At 38.4% G+C, this 26,508-nt stretch overlaps 2 protein-coding genes across 4 annotated transcripts in view; one reads left to right on the top strand and one right to left on the bottom strand.

The window, feature by feature from the left end:
* Positions 1–177: 177 nt before the first annotated feature.
* On the bottom strand, positions 178–3,820 carry cnbpb (CCHC-type zinc finger, nucleic acid binding protein b). 2 transcript variants are annotated; one of them, XM_016575809.1, is made up of 5 exons: positions 3,802–3,820; positions 2,443–2,567; positions 2,285–2,350; positions 374–572; positions 178–304 (listed from the first exon to the last, which is right to left on the bottom strand). In XM_016575809.1, exons 2-5 carry the CDS (start codon positions 2,543–2,545, stop codon positions 187–189), a joined length of 486 nt encoding a protein of 161 aa, XP_016431295.1. In that variant the 5' UTR covers positions 2,546–2,567; positions 3,802–3,820; the 3' UTR covers positions 178–186. The 2 variants fall into 2 exon arrangements, with proteins under 2 accessions (XP_016431295.1, XP_016431303.1); XM_016575817.1 differs by having other exon boundaries at positions 2,443–2,561.
* Positions 3,821–7,548: 3,728 nt separating this feature from the next.
* raf1b (Raf-1 proto-oncogene, serine/threonine kinase b) overlaps positions 7,549–26,508 on the top strand; it is a 23,708-nt gene continuing 4,748 nt past the window's right edge. The window contains exons 1-14 of one of the 2 annotated variants that reach the window (XM_016575799.1): positions 7,549–7,742; positions 16,226–16,452; positions 16,736–16,848; positions 17,202–17,304; positions 17,379–17,536; positions 18,625–18,711; positions 20,020–20,173; positions 20,269–20,293; positions 20,395–20,492; positions 20,678–20,795; positions 22,280–22,364; positions 22,574–22,750; positions 25,864–25,910; positions 26,102–26,220. In XM_016575799.1, coding sequence (XP_016431285.1) covers positions 16,255–16,452; positions 16,736–16,848; positions 17,202–17,304; positions 17,379–17,536; positions 18,625–18,711; positions 20,020–20,173; positions 20,269–20,293; positions 20,395–20,492; positions 20,678–20,795; positions 22,280–22,364; positions 22,574–22,750; positions 25,864–25,910; positions 26,102–26,220 — 1,482 coding nt within the window. In that variant the 5' untranslated portion in view covers positions 7,549–7,742; positions 16,226–16,254. Of the gene's footprint in view, positions 7,743–12,437; positions 12,608–16,225; positions 16,453–16,735; positions 16,849–17,201; positions 17,305–17,378; positions 17,537–18,624; positions 18,712–20,019; positions 20,174–20,268; positions 20,294–20,394; positions 20,493–20,677; positions 20,796–22,279; positions 22,365–22,573; positions 22,751–25,863; positions 25,911–26,101; positions 26,221–26,508 lie in introns of those variants that run through there. The other variant, XM_016575794.1, reaches the window with a different exon arrangement.

Here is a 26,508-nt window from a genome sequence, read left to right as displayed (position 1 = left end):
GAGGTCTCAACTTGGTTATGTTTGGTTCTTCCTTTAAGTTCAGTCTTCAACTGCAGTGAATGAATGGAGAATATAGTAGTCCCCCTCTATCTGGCAATTTCATCATTTTAAACGAGGTGAAAACACTGGTCACCAGACTTTACCACGATCATCAACTCAAACATATAAGACACCGAGGAGACGGGACTAAGCGGTGGCCTCGATGGTGCATTCTTTCGCCACGTGGCCAGATTTTCCGCAGTTGTAGCAGTTGACTTCGCTGGCCTTGCTGCACTGTACGGCGACGTGGCCGATCTCTCCGCACCTGAGAGGAGCAGAAGCACAGGTCAGGCATGGCTCATTCGCCTCCGAAGCGTTGAGGATCGGGCCTCACCTGTAGCACTTGACTTTCTCACAGCCCTTCTGGATGTGTCCGAAGCCGCCGCAGGAGTAGCACTTCTGCTCGTTGGCGTGGTCGCAGTCGCGGGCCATGTGGCCGGCTTTGCCGCAGTTGTAGCAGACCTGCTCGCGCTCCTTCTTGGGCTCCTTGCAGTCCCTGGAGATGTGGCCGCCCCTGCCGCAGTTGTAGCACGCTGCAAAACAAAACAGCTTATTAAAACACCGCGCTCAGAAAAAATCTATTTGCTGTGACTGATCAGCCTTCTCCCATTCTTCAAACACTTTATTGGTTCATTTTAAAATTATATTTTTTACATGTACACTGCAAAAAAAAAAAAAAAAAGTTGTAGTAAATTCTAATTCAGATATTTCAATTACAAAGGCAAGGCAAGTTTATTTATATAGCACATTGCATACACAATGGTAATTCTACGTGCTTTACATAAAAGTAAAATAGTCAAGAAAAATCAACAACAATAAAACGGGGAACTTAAACTTTTAAAATGATTTAGAAATTGATTTCAAATGAATTTAAAACAGTTAAAAATAGAAAACAATTATACATAAAATACAGTGCAATCAGTTCGGACGTAGCACAGTGCTCATTCAATAAATGCACAGCTAAACAGACGAGTTTTGAGTCTGGATTTAAATGCAGACAAAGAAACAACAAGTAAAGAGTGTCTGTTTACACTAAGTGCAAATAGCCCGCCTTGTTGGCAGAGGCCATTTACACTAACTCCGCCCACCAATGTGTGATTGGTCCAGTCAACACTGAACCAAGACTCTTGTTAAACATCAGCTTCAGTGGCGTAGATGGTAACGCGATCGACCCGAGTTCGAACCCGCCTTCTGCCTCTTTTTTTCTCCCTTTCCAAATCTCACATCGCATCGGAAAGGCATTTATTTTCAATGAAAATGAAGGAAATAATCAAAAAGTTGAAAATAAAGTATCGGGTAGGTGTAGGGAGGGCTTTATTGTCCCAATAAGGTGGCATCCATTTAATAATTTGAATTGAAATTATAATTTACACTCAATACGTTATTACTGCGTACGGTTTTATAATGTACTATAACACTGTACTATAACACAGGTAATTGCCACTATTTGCAATAAGTATCATAAATAGCAGAAAATCTTGCTATTTTAACAGTGTAAATAGAATCTATAGTTATTTGCACTTAGTGTAAATAGCCGCTGCCTTGAATTAAATGTGAAATTTGGAAGTGGAAAGACATAAAATAGTATTTTCTGGTAAAACACCCAAATAAACAGTTTTATTTACTTTGGAAAAAAAAAAAAAGTTTAGTGTTTTTACAGCACGAGGGAAAAAAATGCACCATGTCAACTAACCCAATGCTGAATGGACATGGATACTGTACAAAGGCTTACATATTCAAACTGGAGTTTCACTCTTGTCAGCATTCAAGCTTTAAAAATCTGAAGTTGTAAATAAAACACAGATTATTGGAGTTACATTAAAACACACACACACACACACACACACACAATTTCAGTCTTTCGGCTTCAAAATGTCATGTTTAATTCCATGTGTTCCTAGCCATTTCTTTGTAATTTGTGAAATTTACTAGCAATTTCTGACCAAAAATTGTTCATACACCAATTTTTTATTGTAGTGTACATGTCAAAAAAGTACATCATTAACACCACTGAACCATTTAAAATGAACCAAATAGTGTTTAATTCAACGTGTCAATTGCAATTATTTGTGAAATTTACTAGCTGACTGAATTTTTTCTATACCAGTTTTTTTTTTCCAGTTTACAAAAAAACACAATGAGTGTCTGACAGACTCACTGATATGCAAAATGTCTACATTCAACACATGTTACAGACATTTAACAACGAATAAGAGCCATTTTTTTTTACATTTCATGTCCTTACCATCCTCGGTCCTCTCACAGTCCCTCGCAACGTGGCCTGGTTCTCCACAGCGATAGCAGAAAAGATCTAGCGTAGGGCAGGAGAAACACATTATTTACCAAATCAGCTCAGCAAATTATCAGTGTTCAGATCAGTTCACAACAGTGAGCGGCTCTCACCTTTCCCTCTGCCACGGCCCTTTCCCCGGCCACGGCCAGCATTCGGACAGTTCTTGATCCAGTGGCCAGTGCGGCCGCAACCAAAACACTCGTTGCTGCTCATAGCCTCTGACTGCACCCTACAACTGATTAAAGATTAAACTTCATGGAAATAAACAGGTATACAGTCTGAGTGAAGTTCTGAACGTGACACACAGATCAGAAACACGTGCTCCAGCTGCAGTCTGGACACCAGAGGAAGGTCAGATATTCAATGAACACAAACCTAGAAGGCCACGCTCATGAAAATATACATAAAAACATTAATTAGACTTGCAAGTAAAGTCATTAGGGGAAACAGTACTAGATGAGCAAATTTGACTGAAACAGTTGTAAACCAGTTCATAAACCAATATAATTTGCATTAACTTTAAATTAATTTACATAAATAAAAAAAAGTTTATAGGTTTTCAATAAAATGCCATTTCCAAAATAACTCGCTTCATGGTACAGGTGTGCTGACAAAAGTCCTAAACATTTTACTGAGAGTAACTTTTCTCTGTTCGAGGAGTTCTTGACTCGAGATCCGCTCGATTCAAAAGATTCAAGATTCGACTTTTAAAAAAAGAATCGTTCACCAACCGGACTTCGCTACAACTGTCAATTGTCACAGCTCACGTGGTGCATTTATGCATAAACTACTTAAACATGCCAAAACCTGCCAACCTTTGGTGCGAACGATTAAAATCGGAGCCCCAATGCTGTTCCAGGGGAAAGTTGGGAACGATGCCAGAAACCCGCGCGAATCGAGACTCAGAAGGCGCCTACTGAGGAGAAAAATGCTGCCTAGGTAGGCTGTGTAAGCACAGATATGAACACACAGCAAACACATCGAGTCACTAACGTAGAGCTCATCGCTACAGTATCGGCACTTACACGCAGAGAGCGAAACAAGATGATGTGAAAGCCTGATGAAGATCAGCAGTGGTCTTCAGGGCTGATCTCTGGCCTGTCCGTCACGCGGGCTCCCACAGACCCTCTCTCACGCTTAGGGAGACCATCCAGTCCCGCGACGACATTATATCTATCCTTCAGCTATGTGCTGCACTCGCTAATTACAAATATCATCATCGCAACACTGCCAGCACTCGCTGCAATGGCACGACTTTCCCGCTCGCAGCCTGTCGCAGTAGGCCAAAGTGCGCCGTCAGAAAATCTCACTTCTGCACCTTTCTGGACGCGTTCGACCTCAACGATTCGCCTTAAAAACACAGCTCTGGCATTTCAAGACAGCGGAGACTCTCTCCGAGAGCGTGACGGTGTCACCACACCGTATGCGTCGAGTTAAATGTCGTATTTTCGTCCTTTAAGGGAACTCACCTCGGCGACGTGACTCTTTGCTGTTACACACACACACGCACGCACGCAACTCATACACACACACACACACACGCACGCAACTCATACACCACGCACGCACGCATTCTTGCATATGTGGTTTACGGGGACTCTCCATAGGTATAATGGTTTTCATGGGCGTTGCTAGGCCATTTTTAGGGGGGCTTTTTGCACAATTAAGTACTTGTAATTAGATTAAATTACATTTTAAAATACTCTGAATCAGATTATAGTTAACTTTTTATTCATTACATGATTACATTTTATTCACACAATACCAATAAATTATTCATAATGTCTTTGGAAGGCTTTTGTCTTTCAAACATTAAAATGCACAAATTCACATTATTTCTTGTTTACATATTTCTTATTTGCAGGGATTCCATTAGTATTTTTTATTATTATTATTATTATTGAATGAATGAATGAATGATGCATTTATAGCGCTTTGTGTATTTTTGTAAACCCAAAATTATAATTAAAAACAGTTAAAAATAATTAAGTTAAAATATTTAAGTATCACATGTGCATGTTCACGGTTGACATGCAGGTAACATGCAGGTAAACAAATAAAATTTAAAATTTTTTAGTTAGTGTTTTATTTTGATTGATGTCATTTTAAAAAGATTTATTTTAATTTTACATTTTTATGATTTAATTCATTATTAGCTTTTAATTAAATTCATGAATCCCCTGCAGTTCCTTCACGAACGCATATACTGTAATGTTTAATCCATGTTGTTACGAACAATGAATGGAACAGATTTTATTTTTTCTTTGCATTTTTAGCTATATCAATATAATTATCAAACCAACGTGATAAACAAGTTAGGTCAAATGTAATCTAAAAGTAAACAAAAAGTAGTCTGATTACATTACCTAAAATGTGTTACCTAAAAAATAGGCAAGTCATATTTTTGAGGATTAATTTTATCATTGAACAACTACAGTGCTCTCGGTCAATCCAAAATGTTAATAAACTTCAAACCTGAATATTTAAAGGGGTCCTATTATGCTTTTTCACTTTTTCAACTTTAGTTAGTCTGTAATGTTGCTGTTTGAGCATAAAAAAGACAACATTTCAGCATTGCATCAACTATTGATGAACACTTTTTTTATTACAGTGTCTTTGGAAGGCTTTTGTCTTTCAAACATTAAAATGCACAAATTCACATTATTTCTTGTTTACATATTTCTTATTTGCAGGGATTCCATTTGTATTTTTTATTTATTATTATTATTATTATTGAATGAATGATGCATTTATTTTGATTGATGTCATTTTAAAAAGATTTATTTTTATTTTACATTTTTATGATTTAATTAATTATTAGCTTTTCATTAAATTCATGAATCCCCTGCAGTTCCTTCACGAATGCATATACTGTAATGTTTAATCCATGTTGTTACGAACAATGAATGGAATAGATTTTATTTATTTTTTGCATTTTTAGCTATATCAATATAATTATCAAACCAACGTGTATCAAGACTTTGTAAAAGAGCATAATAGGAAAAGTTTCCCCTTTAAGAAAGTAAAAGTGACGTTTTGGCTATGTGTGCACAATTATTGGGCAACTATTAGTGTGCAGAGTTCATTTAACTAAATGAAAAAAAAAATTTACCCTTCACTTTTTTATTTTCATCTGTTAATGTGAGAATAATAAACAACTCAATCTACAAATAAAGATTTCTGAGTCGAAGTGGAGCTCTGTGCTCGTTACTGATCCAGCCATCCATCTGGTCCATCAAGAGTCACTCTCATCTCATCAGTCCATAAAACCTTTGAAAAATCTGTCTTCAGATATCTGTCTTGGCCCAGTCTTGAGGTTTCAGCTTATGTGTCTTGTTCAGTGATGGTCGCTTGCTCACCTCGTCCATGTCTCCAAGCACTGAACACCTTGTACTTCTGGGCACTCCAGGTATGTTGCCGTTCTGGAATATGACCGCACTGGAGGATAATGGCTTCACGTTTGATTCTTCTCAAATCTTTGGCAGGTAATTTGTGGCTTTTTTTCTCAACATGCTTCTTGCAACCCTGTTGACTATTTGCAACAAAACGTTCGATGGTTCTGTGATCACGCCCCAATATCTGCAAAGAGTGCTGCATCCCACTGAAAGACTTTTTACCATTTTTGACTTTTCAGAGTCGGTTAAATCTCTTTTTTGGCCCATTTTGCCCGAGGAAAAGGAGCTACCTAATAATGATCCACACCTTGATACAGGGTGTTGATCTCCTTAGGCCTCACCCTCCCTCATTACACTAATCCACATCACCTGATATACTTAAATACAATAAACATTCCAGTTTATACAGCTTGGAGTTGGAAAATATGCATAAAAATGATGATATGGGCAAAATATACTCACTTGCTGGAAGTCTGGACAAAAACGTCTAAACCTGAATGCCATTGCTGTTTTCATGCTTACAATGTTTGTTCATATAATGCAGGGATTCCAAACGTTTTTGTCAGCCAAACCCCTTTGACACGAAATATTTACTTGAAATATATCTGAGGAAATTAATATTCCAATAATTTAAAAACACATTTTTAAATTTTTATAGTTTGATGTTGCTTAATGGTCACATTAACATGCAGGTAAACAAATTAAATATTTATATTTTTAGTGTTCAAGTGTTTAAATTCCTTTTTTTTAAAAACATTTTTATGATGGAATTATTAGCTTTTTATCAACACACAAACCCTGGTGAAATGTAATGTTTAATGCATTCCGTGATCTTGATATAAAATAAAGGAATATATTTTCGTTCTCTTTGCTTTTTTATATCAATATGGTACATTTAATGTTAAGTTTAAAGCAAGTTTGATAAAAACTAAAAAGTACTCAGTATACATTACCTAAAATGAGTAACCTAGATTATTACTAATATAGTTTTCATCCCGTAATCAGTAACAGACTATAATCTGTAAGTAATCTGCCCAGCTCTGCATACAGACTCGACAGACTCGACAGATACTAAGGGCAAACTCCTACAATGTACCCAAATAAATTATTCATGCCGGTGCATCCAGTAGCTCATGAATAGTTTTTGGAATAAATAATACATATGGATGTTCATCCATGCATGTACTCCAACACAGATTTATTCCATTTGCACGTCTCTTTACAACTCATCATGTATGCATTTTATAGTGTGTGTGTGTGTGTTGTGTGTGTGTGTGTGTGTGAGAGAGAGAGAGGAGATGTACTGCTGTCCTGGAGGCTTTTATAGCAGAGTCGACTTACTGATGGAGCAGACTATTCCAGCATGTCTCTCCCAGAATCAATACGCTCAGAGCTGTGGTCATCTCTTACCGTTAAGGTGGTTTGTATATCTGGAGCTTTACAGCCCTGTATGTGCTTTCTTTCTGCATGCTTGTCAACATATAAAAAAAATTAATGATAAAACAATGGATAGGAATAGCTTTAAATAAATTGATAAAGAACATGATACGAAACAAACTCATGCTTGTGACTCAGATATAAATGACCAAACATACAGACGTTTAGCCCAGTTTCTGCCAAGACCGCATGAAATCCTGGTGCGGCTTTGTTTTGTCTATAGCCTGGCGCTGTTGTTCAGATGATGCAAGCTTGAGGTCCTGCACCCGTTCTCCCCGCCTCCATCTCTATGAGAGCAGAGTGCATTTGAGATGCTCTGGGATTTATACACAGAGAGCCTCCATTTGACACTGAGCCGCAGCTCAGCAGCACACTGGGCCCATTTATCAGCAGAAGTGCCATTTCACTGGATTTGTATTATAGGAGAAAAGGCCCAAATTGTTTGGCTTTTCCCTGCTGTGAATGAATTGAAGATGGGGGTGAAGAGAAAGAGTCAAACAGAGCATTTGATGGAACTATGGTTGGAAATGAGAAGGTAATCTGACATGGATGGATTTGACCAGCCCTTCTTGATTCAGGTGAGTAACTGTAAGGAAGATATAGAACCCGATAAACTCGATTTAACATAGCTATTTATGGGGCAGTCATGGCCTAATGGTTAGGGAGTTGGACTTGTGTCCCAAAGGTTGTGGGTTTGAGTCTCGGTACAGGCAAGGATTGTCGGTGGGAGGAGGTGAGACCCTTGAGCAAAAACCAAACCCCCAACTGCTCTCCTGCGCCACAGCAAAAATGGCTGCCCACTTCTCCGGGTGTGTGTGTTCACTACTGTGTGTGTGCACTTGGATGGGTTAAATGCAGAGCATGAATTCTGAGTATGGAACACCATTCTTGGCTTCACTCACTCTCTCTTAATTATCTGAACAACTTAAGCTAAGATGGTGAGAGAGCGGTGGTACATTGATTGCTGTGGAAGTAACCTTTGTTTATGATCTTGTTTTAAATCTAATCGTTTGTCTTACATCTTGGACCAAAAAACAAAATAACACATAAAACTTGTGCTTTAAGGTATATGTACATTCAATTTGTACTGGTTATCATGCATATTCTAATAGCAGCCTAGGTCAAAACTGAACAGTTATGATTTTATGTGTAATATAGTGTTGCAGTCAGATCTTTGTGCAGGTTATATTCTGTAAAATTTTTATTTGCGATTACCTGCAGTTTAATAATTGTTTTTCACAGTACCTACAATGTATGCGTTCATACAAATCATGAGGTTATTTGCTGCTATGGCCAAGTGATGGCACTGTTATCTCAGAAAAAAAAAGTCATTTCTAATGTATCAGCTTGAAAAAAAAAAAAAAATGTACGTATATATATATATAATACAAGCAATATTAACAGCAAATAGTAGCACAAATCTGTAAAAATAAAAGTATAGGTGACAATATCCAATTTTGAACATCACATTAAGCAAACATTATTAAAAGTTTAAAAAGTAATCTTAATGAATGTAGAACAAGTAACTTGGTGCTATTGGTGCTAAATATTTTAGATGTGAAATCCTTACTGTGTCTGGAATAAATAGGCCTATGAATAGACATATACTGTGGAAAAAATGTCTTTGCTGTTTAACCTCTTCATCTTTAAATCTAAATATTCTTAAAAATCTAAATCTTTAAAAATTCAATATATATAAAAAAAAGAAAAATGCATTAGCCACAATTATTGGCACTCCTTCATTTAATTCTTTGTGCATCCTCCCTTTGCCAAGATAGTGCTAACTCTTCTCCTAATGCTTCATACGCCTGAAGAGCACATGGCACGGGACCTGAGACTGTTTCTCCAGACCATACAGAACCTCTCCAGATGCATCAGATCTTGTGGACTCTTAAGCTCAGCCCAGGCTTTGGGTCAGTGGAACATGATGGCCGTGGTAAAACCTTAATTCTGTGGACATTTTTTGTATTGATTTTAATGTGTGATTTACTGGCAGAGGCAGTCAAGTTGAATATATTCTGGGATAAGTCCATGAGACCATGTATCCTAACAAGTTGTCTAGGACCTTTGGAAGAAAAACAGCCCAACAACATTAAAGATAACCGGTTTGTACGGCCTTACTTTCTGTCTATACCAAAACCCAACTCTGGTGTTTGCTTCCAAAACTCTGCTTTGTTCTCATCTATCCATACAATTTGCATGCCATTTAAAGTTAGAGTAACATTGGGCAAACTGGAGGTGCATGAGCTTGTTGTTTGATGACAGTAAATGGTTCTTTATTGCAGCCTGCTCCACACAAGTTGTGTTTATGTCCTCTGGTTGTAGTTTTGGAGACCTCAAGACCCTACTGGCCATGTACCAAATGGGTCTTGCAGACTTACAATGGCCGCCATGCGCGTGTGTCCATTTGGTCCAAAGGGGTGCCCCATTTGTCATTTTCGTTTTCAGAACGGTGCTCATGAGCACTCCCTTTGCACTATCCTCTCTCGATGCAGCAGACTTCCACTCAACAGTCAAAGTGGCTTTACGTCACAACAGTGTAAACTCAAAGGTTGTACGCTCAAGGGTGTTTAGCGTGCCATTTGAGACACTACCGTCTGCAATCCTCCAACAGATTGTTTGGCCACTGGAACCATCCTCCTCCTCACTGTGTTTGAGGGCAATACAGGCAAACATCCTCTTGCAGGATGACTGTTAACACATCCAGTTGATTTAAACGTTGCCCTAATAATACAAATATGCTTTTTTTTTTTTTTTACAGCAGACTGCACCAGTGCTTGTGCATTTCTGCCACCAACATGTGTGTATGAACCAGAGCCTCGAAGCACTAGCAGAGGAATCTGGTGTGCGTGTCACTTCATATTCATACCCCAGTGAAACAGGAAGTCATGATCACTAAAAACATTCTGTATGAGTGGACATATACTACATATTTATAGGAGTGCAACTAATTGGGCCCCATGTTATTATTTCACTTTTTTACAATATTATATATGTTGCATTTTTTCATGCTCACTGAAAAAAGCTACTTACTGGAAAAGCTATGCTACCTTGTAAACAGCTGAAATAATGTCTCACTACTGAAAAATGCACTCCACCCAAAACACGTACTTGTCTCATCATTTACTCATGCATACCCTTATGCTGTCGAAGATGTCTATGAATTTTATTCTTCTGTGGAACACAAACTAAGATTGTTAGAAAAATTATCAATTTCTGTGAGTCCTTATAATGCAAGTGAAGGGGATCCTCAAAGCAGACCCTTCAAAAAAGCTAAATAAACAGGACAGTAATCCATATGACCCCAGCTGATTAATCAATGTCTTCTGAAACGATATGTGTGAGAGAAAAATACTAACATTTTAAACTTTTTAAACTATAAACCATTGCATAAACATCAGCACCTTGTGAAACTTGCACTAGAGGTGATTGTCATGTGCTTCTGCATCACTTCTCACATCAAATGTGAACTCTCGAACCTTTATTTGACAGCTGGACTAAGTTTATACTTTAAAATATGAGTTTTTCTTACACCTATGGTTTTGCTTCAGAAGACTGGGTTTGTATGTGTTGGTTTTGCTTGGTGTTTGCCTGACTGATGGTCCCATCCACTTGCATTATATTGACCCACAAGGAGATATTTTTTTTTCCTAGAAGAAAGTCATACATCTGGGACAACATGAGGGGCAGTAAATGATAAGACATTTTCCATTTTTGGTGGAGTATCCATTTACATTAAAAATGAAAATTCTGTAATTAATTACTCACCCTCACGTCGTTCTAAACCCGTAAGACCTTCGTTCATCTTCAGAACACAAATTAAGATATTTTTGATGCATTCCGAGAGCTCTCCGACCCTCCCATAGACAGCAATGTAATTATCACGATCAACGTCCAGAAACGTAGCAAGGAGATCGGTAAAATAATCCATGTGACATCAGGGGTTCAACCGTAATTTTACGAAGCTGCGAGAATACTTTTTTGCGCAAAAGAAAACAAAAATAATGACTTTATTCTACAGCCGCACCACAACGTTTTCTACGTTGTTTGTGCTTTGATTTGAATGAAAACAACGTATCCGTGTGGTGCGGCTGACACAGAACAACATACGCTGTTTATGTTCAGTGGATACTCTCCACAAAATGGCGCTACAGGGTGATGCGGAGGAGACGAATTGTTGAATAAAGAAAGTATTCTCGTAGCTTCGTAAAATTACGGTTGAGCCCCTGATGTCACATGGATTATTTTACCGATCTCCTTGCTACGTCTCTGGATGTTGATCGTGATAATTACATTGCTGTCTATGGGAGGGTCAGAGAGCTCTCAGAATGCATCAAAAATATCTTAATTTATGTTTCGAATATGAACGAAGGGTCTTACGGGTTTAGAACGACGTGAGGGTGAGTAATTAATTCACCATTTTTGGGTGAACTATCCCTTTAATATTAGTGTTGGGGAGTAACTAGTTACATGTAATGGAATTACGTAATTTAATTACAACATAAATGTAATTGTAATCAGTTACAGTTACTGAGAAAAAATGTGTAATTAAATTAGTTACTTATGAAAATGTTAACGATTGCAATGGGGGTTACATCTGAATTTATTTTCACACCCACATACAGATTTAATTGATTTCTTTCATAAATTGCAGTGACTGCTCTAAAATATGAGACAGGCATTTAGGACACATGCTTATTCGATAACTGTTTTATTTCCTTTTTGGGTTTATGTGCTTTATTTTTTTTAAGATTAACGTTTTTTTCCCCCCCGCAGCATTGTTAGATTCCAGTGTTTCCTGTCATAGTTATGCAAAGATTTGAGAAACTGCATCATAGCAACTAAAATATGTCTTGTTATGGTTTGAAATCTGTATTTAACCTCAAAATGATCTCGATGTAAGTGGTCGCTGTGCTTTAAAATGAAATTTTACTTGAATCTTAATTCGAAAGTCTGAGAGTAATCCGTTGAATACTACTGTAAGGTTAACCCTGCCTGGTTTACATGTTTTTAAATGATTAACAGTTTAGAAAAACATTAGACATTTAGAAAAGTAATCAAATGTAATCCGTTGCATTACTTCATTAAAGTATAATCTGTAACCTAATACATTTCCAAAGTAACCTTCCCAACACTGTTTAGCCTACTAGTCTACTTTGTACCCAACACAGCTACAAACAAAAATGGAAAGCAACTATGTGTGCTGTGACTAGTCAAACTTGCAATGTAGACATCTTCAATTCATATTTTTAGCCTACTAATCAAACTGCACATGAGTCATCTGGTCCTGGAGTTTAGACGAGTCGAAACCTGGGCCATTAAATGTTAGCGAGGCTTGCCATATCACGCGACCGCTCGAAGCGTTGGACAAAAACCAGCGAGCTCGTCGCGTCGCTGCAGTGATGAAAATCATGGCGGATCAACAATTCAACAACTTTCTCTGGTGAGTAAAGCCCTGCTCTCTTGATTTCTCGCAGGCTTTGTTCGCGGATCGGATCGGAATGACTCGAGGCTCAGTAACGTTACAGACGCTCGCTGTTGCGCTGAAACATCATTCGCGGCTGTTATTGTTTGTTTGCGTGAAGTGTACTAGAGAATGTGTTAGTAAACACGGTTAAATCTATTAGAACGAGCTAATCTTCCCCTTTCTTTCTGTAGTCGTATAGTTAGTCAGCTGCGTGTCTTGTTGCCACACAGATCCAGCGAGTATAGCTGCTTAAACTTATCAAAGGACAACAACATGGACTTTGCTAAAAACACAAAACATTAGTGTCTTATCGTTAGGGAAAATATAATTTCTTGTGTCGGTAAATAATGCCAGGAGTGTAAAAGAGCGGTTTTAAAGGTCTGATATATTGAAACAGTTGAACAAATATAGTGACATGAATTATTGCCAACATGAAATATTAACAACCCCTTCATTGTTCTCTAGTTTTTCCTCAAATACAAATCTCAATTGCACAGTTTGATCAAGTTATGTCTGTTTTAGAACTGAAGCGTGTTAAATGTTTGTTTATAGAATTACCCGGATGTTCTTTGAATGCATTTTTAAAACACATAGGCTAATGACTTTGGCATCTCGATTTGTTCCCTCAGACTGCTGATTCATGAACATAATCCAGTTTCATGAAACCTGTCTGTACTGTTCTGCATTTATTGCACTAGCTACTGAATCTGGCTGCATTGCAGACGAGTCTGAACCAAAGCAAACTGATGTTATTGTGGTTCAGCCGAGTGATCTGTAGACATCAGGCTATCAGCACTCCTCTAATGGCTTTAATTGTGCTGCTTTCTGATGCAATATTATTTATAAACCTCTCTAAAGGGTCTAAAGAAGTGTTCTGAATATGGTTTTAGAGACCTTTTAGTCTAAACAAGAATGTTTCATTTCATAGCTATTTTTTGAAATCCATAATTGTGGGCATTTTTAGTAGTTGTATTATAATAACAGTCATTATTTGACTTTTATCCCCAATGCAAATAGCCATATTTCAAGAATAGTTACTGATATGTGACCCTGGAGCACAAAAGCAGTCTTAAGTCGCTGGGGTATATTTGTAGCAATAGCCAACAATACATTGTATGGGTCAAAATTATCAATTTTTCCTTTATGCCAAAAATCATTAGGATTATACATCAATGGAAAGCTCATTTATTCAGCTTGGTTTTGTGGTCCAGGGTCACATATAGAAATCATAAAATGAATAAATATTGAATATTTTCAAAGTTTTAAATTGAAAAACAAACTTTGGTTAATTGGTATTTAGTGGCCAAAACAGTATTTTCACACTTAATATATTGTCTAACGCAAAGATATTCATACACTTATATCATATTATAATATGCACACATAAACACAAACACTACGTTAGGTAGCTTCAAGATATTGAAGTAACATTATGACATTTTTGACGGCGTGTTGTAAAATTGAGGGCAGCGACTTGACTTGTAAACCTAACACTGAGAGTGTTTTACTCCGGACTCATTTGTGTTTCTCACAGCATTAGCGTCAGATCAGCAGTGAGTGTCTGTCTCTGATAGCTGCTCAGACCTGCTCGACAGGTTTCTGATGTCAGAACAATGAAGACCTAAAAAGGATCAGCAGGCCAGAGCAGTTAAACCCAACATAGTTACACAGTTACTTTCCGAGCGAGAACAGGTGGATATCTCTGTGGCTCATGCAAAATGGGTGAGAAACGCTTGGCCACGAATACTGTGTGACTTGCGTGACTTGTATCGTGAGCTGGCCGCAGTTTGGACAAACCATCTGATTGTGAAAGGACATGAAATATTGCCAGTTCTTCATACACAGAACGGTTAGGAAACACAGAATAGCAGTAATCCAACAATTTTGGATTACTTTCATTCTACTGTAAGTCGTAATGGCTTCTTTTCAGACACAGTTATTGACCGGATATCTGTCACCATCTGCGTTTCTGCTCTTCTTAGCGGCAAAGACGTGGTGACTAATGTTTCTTGCAACAACAAAAGTGTGTCCTAGAACACTTCATCAGATCAGGCATTTTATGTGTGTGCTTTGTCCTGAGGAGCGGTGGAAATAGTCGTGGCCTGTCGATCATCTGTCCTTACCATTTTCAGGCAGTTAAGTTATTAATTTTATCGTTGTTATTATCAAGCTCAAGATTGGGCTGTTGTTCTGTGTTATTATAATCATGATTTATGAGTGAATGGCTTTAGATTCATCTATTATTTTGATAAACCTTCCTGGTTGGATGTTGAATGCTATAGAAAAACTATAATAAATACAAAAGTTTATACTCATTTTTACACAAGAATTATTTTGCAGAAAGACTGACCCGTCTTTGATGAAGCAGAAAGCAGAAGTGTGCTGTGAGAAATGCTAATCATCAAACATTATGATTTTATTATTATCATCTGAAGACTATCTGGGTGTTCTTTTGAATGATGGCTTGTTTAATTCTGTTCGGAGAGATTTGTCCTTGACTTATCAGGAGCTTCACTCTCATGTTTGCGAGCTGTGATAGAAAGACTGCATTACATGACATTAGATTCAGTCTTGACTTGCGGGTGACCTTGTTTATAAACCGTATGCTGTGCTGTTTTGGAGGGTTATTGAGTCACGTAGTCACATTACAAATACAATACCCACTTCAGAGTTGCTAGGTACTATATGAGAGTAATGGATATAGGAAATTGTGTTTTTAAGCGCATATTATAATTCATGTCTTGTTTGTTAAAGATTTGTTTTACTTTCCCTCCAGCCATCCCAGATGCAGATGAGTTTGTGTCTTCATCAGGTTTGGAGAAATGTAGCACTGCATCAGTGTCTCAGCAATGGATGCTCTGCAGTGAATGGGTGCCGTCAGAATGAGAGCTGATAAAAACATCACAATAATCCACAAGTAATCCACAGCACTCCAGTCCATCAGTTAACATCTGGAGAAGACACAAGCTGAAACACATCCAGCATTAAGACGTTTTTAACTAAAACACGAGTCCATAATGTCCAGTGAAAAGTGTTCTGGTCTGAATCAGGAGAGAAATCTGCTCAGATCAAGCAGTGTTTACAAGCCAAAACAGTCCAAAAACAGGTCTAAAGTAAACAAACGTGTCAGGGTTTTGATGTGAGAAACGACAGGAGATGCACTTTTTCACTGGAGGAAGTGTTATTATGGATTATGGACTTGTATTTTTGTTAAAAACGTCTTAATGCTGGATTTGTTTCAGCGTTTGTCTTCTCCAGATGTTAACTGATGGACTGGAGTGCTCTTCTCCATCTTCTCCAGATGTTAACTGATGGACTGGAGTGCTGTGGATTATTGTGATGTTTTTATCAGCTCTCATTCTGACGGCACCCATTCACTGCAGAGCATCCATTGCTGAGCTACATTTCTCCAAACCTGATGAAGAAACAAACTCATCCTAATCTGGGATGGCCTCAGGGTGAGCACATTTTAAGCAAATGTTCATTGTTGTGTGAACTATTCCTTTCAGGACCATTGTTTTGGCCACGTTCCTGTTTTCAGATCAGTATGTTTGTGAGGTCGGGTCATTTCTATTTGTTCTGTTCTCATGCTAGATTATTGAAGTCTGCTGCTGCCCGCCGTGATGGAGCATATTCAAGGGGCCTGGAAAAGCATCAGTCACGGGTTTGGATGCAAAGACTCGGTATTTGAAGAATCCTGCATGTCTCCCACCATTCTCAAGAACTTCCCGTACCGGAGATTATCAGATGACGGGAGAATCCCAGACTCGAAAACTAGCAGCACAATCCGCGTCTACCTGCCCAACAAACAGCGGACTGTGGTAACAATAAAATAATCGGTGTTATTTTCGAATACTTTCAGTGAATGTTTGACACAATACGATGAGCATGAGATTATCCTGGTGCAGTGTCTTGACCCATAGACTTACGCTGTAAGCGCCATGATGAATGAGCAGTTTGTTATTACAAATTCACAAAGTGCTTGTCGATATAACGCCAAAGATGCAGCCTGGATTGTTCCTTTCATCTACACAACCTTAACATGCTTGCTCACGGCTTTCACTTCAATTTAAGTGATAAAATATTGAACTTGTGTTGTAATAGGTGAACGTGCGACCAGGTATGACGCTACGCAACTGCCTCATCAAAGCCCTGAAAGTCCGTGGGCTTCAGCCAGAATGCTGTGCTGTTTTCAAGCTTCATCGAGAACATTCATTGTAAGTTGTGGCCTATGGTAAAAAAAAAAAAAACGTGTTGTGAGCTTGCAGTCTGAATTGAATATAGTGAGAAAGACTGAGCACTGTGATATTATTGACAACAAAGTTTATCGCCTTGTCTTCACTGTTTGCATGTGGCCATCAACATGTAACCTGACTGAGCTTGAGCAGTTTTTCCAGAGAGACCAGAGCAAATCTGATAGATGCAGAGCTGCTAATTATGACTTAAAGGGGCATGAATACTTATGAAAACTGTTATTGTGTGTTTAATATCTGAAATAATCAAGCTCCAATTGGTTTAATCTTGGCCCTGAAAGTCAATTAAATGAAATCGCATCATTCTTTGTGTTCAGTAAAAAGTTGCGCATGGATTGGAGCACTGATTCTACCTCACTGGTCGGAGAGGAGCTGCTGGTTGAAGTCTTAGATCACGTACCCCTGACTACGCACAATTTTGTGAGTTCCCATAATGTGTTTAAATTGAGCCATTGTTGTCTTTACAACTTCTCTAATGACCGTCCCCTCCACAGGTACGAAAAACGTTTTTGAAGTTGGCCTTTTGTGACATATGTCAGAAGTTTCTTTTGCACGGCTTCAGATGTCAGACGTGCGGCTACAAGTTTCACGAGCACTGCAGCACCAAAGTGCCCACGATGTGTGTGGACTGGAGCAACATCCGACAGCTCCTGTGAGTGTTTATCAACCCATGCACAAGAACAAACTCCTGCTTTGTCACGCTTCACGTCTACACAGGGCTACGGTCTTGTAAATATCAGGATTTTAATGTTTAAAATGTTATTTCCAGACCTAGAAAAGGAAAAGTTACAGCAATACTATATTGTATATGTTTTTCTAGTGAGATGTAGGAACCCAGTTTATGCACGTTCTATTATAAATGCTTAAAGTACGGATTTTGTGTAATGTATGTGTTTCATAGCTTTTTTATATTGAACAGGCGTTTTTCCTCTGTTGAAGAGAAGATAGACATGTAGATGTAGTTCAGGGGAAGTCTCTTGATGCACAGAAAGAGTTTTGCATAGAGGCCCTCATACTGTGAGCTTTGTAGATGTCTATCAATGAAAATCAGGTAATGCACGGTACAAAGGTCCATTCTTCTGGTGCTCGTACTGGTCACTTCATGCTGCAGGAATTCATCACAAAGCCCTACTTCAGTAAAAAAAATAAAAAATACAAGCATAATGTTTTCTAAGATTATACCAAGGAAAATCCCTCATTAGTCCATCTAAAATTATATATTGTATAGTTGGGAAAACATTTGTAATATTTCTGTCATGACAACTCTCGGAGGGATTGGCATGGTAATGTACATGACAATGTTAATGTATTTGGCCTTGGCGGAATAGATCTGCTACGCTGCTGCTGCTGCAGAGCAAGTACAGAGACATGCTACTGCCAATACATCCACGACATGCTGCTGTGAGCATGTAAGAAATACTGCTGCTGCACATATAACATACATGAAATAACCCCCATATAGCATACATGAATCACCCCGTAGCAGATCTATACAGGTGGAGCTGGGGAAGGTGGAGGGTTTCTGAAGCAAGCTGCGACTGCTACGGCAAGCACTAGTCATATATTTGAATATTGAGCAGCGAGCTCATTGGCTACCGATACAGGAGAGAACCAATCAGCTGTGCCATGTGACAATGATGTCACCAGGTCCAGATCGGACTGCACCATCTAGAGTTTCATGCCAGAACTCTGTATTTGTAATTGAATTTGAGTTCATTCAATGGCCGTGTGCTTTTCCAGGCTGTTCCCGACTCCCGGAGAGAACGGGACTCCATCGCTCCCTCCCCTCTCATCCCGTCGCATGCAGAACTCGAAATTCTCCTTCAGGTAAATATAGCCTGTTTCTATATTTACCTCAAATGCAGTGAACTGACTCGACAAGTCCTCTGAAAATCAAAGCATGTCAAGATGCCACTTTGTTTTTTTTTCTTCTTCCTTGTATTTAGGGATTATGCTTGTAGTTCCTTGTGTTAAAGCATTTCAGGTGATCGTCTGCTGGAAAACATTGTTCCTTACGCAGTTTTGTCAGCTTTATATCATAAACAGCCTCCTTAATCTCAAAATCGTGCATGCTGTTAAAATATTTCACTAGTAATATTTGTTAGTTAAAAATTAACAGTTATATTTTCCCATTTAGTGCTGAAATGATTGGCCTTAGAAAGTTCCAGCCAGGTGGAGAAACACAACCCAATCAAGATTACAGCATTTGTGGCATGAGATTGATCATCACAAAAAATAATTGTAACAATAACACACTTTCAGTGGAAGTACACTAGGCCAACAAGTAATTAAAACAACTAACAACCATTAAAATCCACACTGCTTTAGAAATATATCCACTACACATTACAAGACGTTGCTGGCACGACACTAATGTTATAAAATCACTTGCTGGCCTTGTCTGTGTAAGCTTGCACCCAGTTTTGCAACTTGTTAGTTTTTCCTGTTTTCATGATGACGTAAATCTACTTGGTAACTTTCACATAAAATGCGCACTGATACTCAGCAGCCGCCTGATCTGTAGATGTTGTTTTATATATATATATATATATATATATTATTTTTGCCAGTCAAGATCTAAGCAAATGTTCTTGTTTTTAAATGTGCTAGTGGCATTTGATCTTTAGTCTGTCCTACATTTGCTATAACTGTTTTAACTTTACATTCACTATGCTTTTATTATAGAGCACTGCGGTGATGGAGTATTTTTGTAGGCCAACCTTATGTTAGCATCACACCTGTTCCTTTGCCTAAAACCCTAATAGGTTTTTTCCATTGGCTTTTTGCAGAAAATAAGCTCTGGGACCAACAAAAGCTTATGAGGCTCACCTTGTTTTTTAAAATCAAAAACCAATTCAGAAAACCCATTGACTTCAGGACGATGTAACCGGAAGTGCTAAAATGCATCTTGTTTCTGGGTTTTGGCCTACAAAAATACACCGTCCCTGCAGCACTCTATAATATTTAGTGAATCCTGTAATATATATTGCGAAGTTTTATGTTTGTGCTATGAAAGAAGTGAATTTGCACAGCCAGACTTGGGTCTAAACTCATCCGAAGCTTTGTGAGAAAACGAACACTCTTTCGTGGTGTGAGCGCATGCTGAGATTCACTGACGCACAAACACTTCTCTAGTCCCTATCACAGATACTCGACGCCAAATGCTTTAAACTACATCACCCCCATGCCGTCCCCGGGTGTTTCTCTCAGTCATAAAGTGCTGTCCACATCCACCCCCAACGTCCACATGGTGAGCACCACCCAGCCGGTCGATGAAGCTGCTTATCAGGTGAAACGCCAGCGCTCACTGTTCTGTCCTAAAATCAGCATAAAATCTCTCAAAGTTTCCATATGTTAAAATAGTACTTCCCTCTTTATTCATAGGAAGCCTTAGGGCGAGATGAATCCGGTAAGGGGATTTTCAGAACTTTTCCTCAGGTTTCATAGCAAAGCTAAGGTTGAAATGCCTTCTTACATATCCTATTTTTGTTGTGTCGCATTCATTCACAGGAAGCCCTCAAGATCAGAGCCCGACGGAGTGGTCCAAAACCCCGGCTCCAGCTCACAGGGAGAAAGCGCCTTCGACCAACACTCAGGAAAAACGCATCGTAAGCGCCAGCCATGTCCACTTTACTTTGCTTGAGACACGCTAGAATGAAAAATCTGATTCGTTTCTGCCAACTAAGTTTGGATCAGTTTCTTGATACTCAAACAAAATGATCATTTTTAAACGGTACGTGACATTTCTGTCAACATTAGCTAATGTTGGCGTGGTTTGTTTATTGGTCACTAGCGTCCTCGAGAGAAGAGAGATTCCAGCTACTATTGGGAGATCGAGGCCACTGAGGTGGTTCTGCTCTCCAGGATCGGCTCAGGGTCTTTCGGCACAGTTTACAAAGGGAAGTGGCACGGTAAGAGTTCTTTCTCACCATTAATATATTTATTTGTATTATTAAATAGAATTCAGCTGATGAGTGGTCATGCAGGGGTGCATATAATGGCTATTTCACAATGGCATCGAACACATCCAGTGAAAAGGATGTCTTTGAGTGTCTGAGTGTTTTGTATTTAACTCTAATAATCTGATCTCTGTGACCAGAGTTCCAAAATAAAAAAATAACTTGAAGTCACTAATTATTAAAGTGCACCTATTATGCCATTACGAATATTGCCTTTCATGCAGTGTGTAATGTAGCTGTATGTGAATGTAAACGATCTGCAGAGTTGTAAAGCCGAAAGTGCATGATAAATAAAGTTATTGTCTCCCAAAAGAAAGAATCGACTCTGAACAGCCAAAACGAGTCTTCATTCATTCGGATGTGGAGAAGACGCTGTGTCCCTACGCTGTGAAAGTAAATTCATTTTATTTTCATTCTTCCGCTGCGAAGAATCGGTGGCTAAAATTCAAATTTCCACTGTACCACAGCAGTGCGACCCCGATCTTTTTTGTGTTCCCATCATTTTACTGATGGCTGCTTCACAAAACGCTTGCTTTCGAAAGCTGGCTCAGTACCCAGTGTATTTGGACCAGCTGACTCCACTGAATCACAACCTGTAAGTATGAGAAATAATAGATGTTTATATTTTCTATCGAGCGTTCAAAATACACAACTTTGGCATATCGTTTCCGACATATGCTGTACACAGTAGACCAATCACAACAGACCGGGCCATCTGACCAATCAGAGCAGAGCAGACTAATGGAAAGGCGGGGTTTAGAAAGATTGAATCGCAGAACTACTTCGAACGAATCGTTTGAGAATCGCTGGAAAATGAGCTGATATTAAATGCATATTTTGATAAAACTGAAGCGTTCTTTGACCTTGCATGCATGTAAACCTGTTGTAGGAGACTCCCAAAACAATATTAGGAACCTTAAAAATGGCATAATAGGGGCACTTTAATAAAAAAAAATAAAAAAACATTCCTAAATGGTTGTGTAATATTTAAAATATTTGCGGGGTGAATTTCCAGCGAAATTAAATAAAATCACTATATATTGATGTATACATGACATGCAGGGGAAAAAATAAAAGATATCATGGCCACAAATGAAGAATTTCGTTCCCACAATTTAATTAGTTCACTTGTTTTAAGTCATGGCTACAATGTACTACTTTGTTCCCTCATTTTAATTGTTAATTCATAGCCATAATTTAACTAAAATAAGGGAACGAATTAATAAATGATTGGAATAAATTATTACAACAATTTAGTTAAAATGGTGAAACTAATTAATAAATAGTGGGAATGAATTCTTAATTCATGGCCATGATTTTTATTATAATTATAGTTGAAGTGCACTTATAATGTGAAGCTGAGTCGACAGGCTTAGACGAACAGAAATCCCGCTTGCTTTAGTCAGTTTAAGTTACTTTATTTCATGAATTTTCAGGTGATGTTGCTGTGAAGATTTTAAAGGTCACGAATCCCACACCAGAGCAGTTACAGGCCTTTCGCAACGAAGTAGCTGTTCTCAGGTAAACCACAAAAGGGAAAACTGCAATTATTTATAGTGAAATTATTACATTATACCCATAAATGCGAGCTTGAGAGAAACATTTGCATTATAACCTTGTAACGATCTCGTTCTCCAGTGTTCATGTAGTGCTAGCATCTGTTAAACACTGTCCACATGCAGTCAGTCTCATTGGCCGAGCAGCTGAAGTGGTTTCTGTTGTTGTTACAGGAAGACCAGGCATGTCAATATTGTTTTGTTTATGGGATACATGACCAAGTCAAACATGGCCATTGTGACGCAGTGGTGTGAAGGAAGCAGCCTCTACAAACATCTGCACGTGCAGGAGACCAACTTCCAGATGTTCCAGCTGATGGACATCGCCAGACAGACGGCTCAGGGCATGGAGTGAGTGTTTCAGAGAGCATTCAGGGAAACTGGCTGTAGTTTTATGAAGGCGCAGGGATGGCCGATCCTGAGAGCTCCTGTCCTGTAGAGTTCAGTCCTGAACCAGCTGATCACGGTTTTCAGGATCTCAGCTTTAGAGGCAGGTGTGTTGCAGCTGGGGGAGTGCGATATATATCGTCTACGATGATATCATAATTGTTGTTTAAAGGGGTCCTATTATGCTTTTTCACTTTTTCAACTTTAGTTAGTCTGGGAGTTTGCTGTTTGAGCGTAAAAAAGATCTGCAAAGTTACAAAGCTCAAAGTCCACTTCAAAAGGAGATATTTTATTTAACAGAAATCTACACTTTTCAGAAACTACAACGAACGACTCGTTTGGACTACAACACATATTTTCGACGAATGGGACGAGAGCTGGTTGAGCTGCACTAGAGAAGGCAGCGAGTGTTATCACTATGTTGGAGACGCGCTAGCTTTCCCAAAGCAGACGAACTTAGAGTGGTTACAATCATCCGGGTTTAAATCGCGCTCAAATTGATTTGATTTTGACGCAATATTTACACTGAAGCTCGCAGTGGTAAGGGGCATTTCATTTCCCGACCAGGCGCCGAGTGGTGCCAATCACAACACACACTGGCCCAGCTAACCAATCACAACACATTTCGTATTTCAGAAGGCGGGCCTTCATTTGATACAGGAACTATTCGAGCCGTTCATGCCAGACTGGGGAGAGAGGTGTTGTAATAATGTAAAATATGTGAAAAATAATGTGTTTTTCGAACAACCTAGTATGAGAGCCTGTTCTAGTACACCCCAAAACAAAATCAAGACTTTGTAAAAGAGCATAATAGGACCCCTTTAAACGATAAGCGATTTTACATTAGCGAGTACACACTCAGAGAGTGCAGACATACACTATGAGATCTAGATTCACATTTAGAGTTCACGCTTTCACTGCATGATTTAGTCTATTAAAATTTTCTAAAATATTTAGAATTCCACGAAAATTAAAGGGTTAAAAACGTCCCCGTATGAGTTTTATATGTCTTTATTTATATCATCTGATATAGTTAATGTCACACAAAGAGTAGAGTTTTTTTTCTCTAAATATCACAGTTGCAAATGTGACAATGATTTGATAAGCAGTTCAATAAATAAGAAGTTAATATTAATTGGCTTACATTTTAGACACAACAGTTCCTGTATTTGCTCTATTTCATCAATTAAAATAGTTTCAAACAAAGCCACAGCTGAACTGTTTTGAGTCTCTGAGCAACACAATAGTGTTTCGTTACTGAATCAATCAGCCGTTTGAACGAATCGCTTGAATGAATGACTCAGTGACTCACTCATGCAGTGAATTTAGCTTTATATTGAAAGTATATTTTCCCTTTTTTCTCCAAATCCTTTCAAATATTAGTATTCAATGTTTTGTTTTGTAACTGCATTAATGTCCTGCATTAAACAGTCTGTGTGAAAGCATCTAAATGCCACTTCAGACACAGATTCTGTTCCTCTGCATTGCAAACACAGATTGTGTTGATACTGATTTCATTCGATTGGTAACAGCCCTGTAGTCTCTTACTGTTTGAATTTGATTAAAATTAAGAATTTGACGCAAAAGATGATGCATACATTTAATTAAGTTAGAAAACAAATACGAAGGCTTATGAAGATAAAAATGCCCATAAAAGGTCCAAATCTATTTAAACTTATTGGAAAAGTTGCAAACTATCCACCGCACAGAATATGAAAAATATCAGAAGCTTTGGCAGTCAGATGTCCATGGCAGTCCTAAACCTGCCAAAATACCAGCACAGTAACAACTCAACGAAATACTGTCTGATTATCATTAAAGACAAAATTCCAGAAAATATCGAGATATAATTTTTTGTCATTATGGCACACCCCTAGTTGCAGCAGGGTTGGCTGCCCCTGATCTAAACCAGCGTTCATCAACCCTGAGACTTGCAACCCTAAACGCTGTTATTTGCTAAATGCAAATTATAACATGAAGCTAGCCAAATGCTGTATGGTTGGGATAGGAAAATTAACAGGCTTATCAACTTTCAAAACTTCCATACTTAAGCTGTTTTGTTGTAGATGTCAAAGGCTGTGCATCTAATGAATTCAACAGTATATTGGCTCAAATAAATAGTAAATGGATAGAAGATAGTGAACTTAGATGCCAACACAGACAAGCTGTCTGACGTGACATGATCCTCGAAAACCATGAACAAAACTGCACAAAGTAAATAAAAATGCAACCCAAAATACACTAAATATTAATTGGTTTTGTACAATAAACCGCTTTGGTACTGTGTTCGGTATTGCAATGAAAAAATATACTACCATTCAAAAGTTTGGGGGCTCTTGGGGGTCTTAAGTCGCTGGGGTATATTTGTAGCAATAGCCAAAAAAACATTGCATGGGTCAAAATTATAGATTTTTTTTTATGCTAAAAATCATTAGGATATTAAGTAAAGATCATGTTCCATGAAGATATTTTGTACATTTCCTACCGTAAATATATCAGAACTTAATTTTTGATTAGTAATATGCATTGCTAAGAACTTCATTTGAAGACTGGTTTTGTGGTCCAGGGTCACAACTAATAATATCCAGCTAGGGACTCATTAAATTTATCAATTAAATGTTGTTATTTTACATGTCACTGTATATCTGTATATCCATCAAAGAATCCTGGAGAAAAAAAAAAATATATATATATATATTATTGATGCATTTGATACTTTTCAGGCTTTGTGTTTGAAAGAAGAATGTTTTGGACCTGCGGTATTTGTAGTGTAACACAATTAAGACTGCAGAGCACAGCATGCTGTCACAGAGTTTGACAGCATAGTATATTTTCAGTGGCAGATTTGCATTTTGAGAGCATGATACCATCAGCTATTTATAGAAATGGGACCAGGTTTTAAAATAGTACAGCATAGGTGGGTGTTTATGTGTAAACTCAGAGGTGGTTTTGTCAGTTAACACCTGACGGTTTTCTCTACGAGTATGATGACAATGCCAAATATATACAGAATATAACCTCTGGGAATATAGAATTCAAATGTTTTCTAATAACTCTTCATGTCTTTTGTTTTCTAGTTACCTACATGCAAAGAATATCATCCATCGAGACATGAAGTCAAATAGTATCTTTTACGAACAACTTCTGAATTTGACATCCTTTTATTTCTGTATTGCATTGATTGAAGTGGTGAGCCATTGCTGCTACAGCAGCCTCTATAGAGAAGGTTTATTTTTGAAGCATGTTGTTTTGTGCTCACCCCGACCAATGAATATAGTGCTCAAGCTGTCATGAATTCCCTTCACGGAAGCTCAGATATCTTCCTGCATGAAGGGTTGACGGTGAAGATCGGTGATTTTGGTCTGGCCACGGTGAAGGCGCGGTGGAGCGGCTCTCATCGAGTGGAGCAGCCATCTGGCTCCATTCTGTGGATGGTGCGTTAAATGAAGAGTTCAGCCAAAGATTGGTGAAAATGTGCTCACCCTCCGGCCATCCCAGATTAGGATGAGTTTGTGTCTTCATCAGGTTTGTAGAAATGTAGCATTGCATCAGTGTCTCGGCAATGGATGCTCTGCAGTGAATGGGTGCCGTCAGAATGAGAGTCCAAACAGCCGATAAAAATGAATATAACCAAAATATGAGTCCATAATCCAAATTAACGCTTCCTCCACTGGAAAAGTCCATTCTTGTAAACGGTGCAGATTTCTCTCCTGATTCAGACG

This window comes from Sinocyclocheilus rhinocerous, unplaced genomic scaffold (assembly GCF_001515625.1).
Source record: "Sinocyclocheilus rhinocerous isolate Xijiao unplaced genomic scaffold, SAMN03320098_v1.1 scaffold1574, whole genome shotgun sequence".
NCBI classification, from domain to species: domain Eukaryota; kingdom Metazoa; phylum Chordata; class Actinopteri; order Cypriniformes; family Cyprinidae; genus Sinocyclocheilus; species Sinocyclocheilus rhinocerous.
This window is presented reverse-complemented; position numbering and strand designations above follow the sequence as displayed.

Excerpts from the sequence above, each read along its gene's own strand:
- cnbpb (XM_016575809.1), bottom strand. The coding sequence starts at position 2,545 with ATGAGCAGCAACGAGTGTTTTGGTTGCGGCCGCACTGGCCACTGGATC. Across the intron at positions 2,351-2,442 it reads GGGCCGTGGCAGAGGGAAAG|ATCTTTTCTGCTATCGCTGT; the intron begins GTGAGAGCCGCT and ends GCCCTACGCTAG. Across the intron at positions 305-373 it reads GAGAAAGTCAAGTGCTACAG|GTGCGGAGAGATCGGCCACG; the intron begins GTGAGGCCCGAT and ends TGCTCCTCTCAG.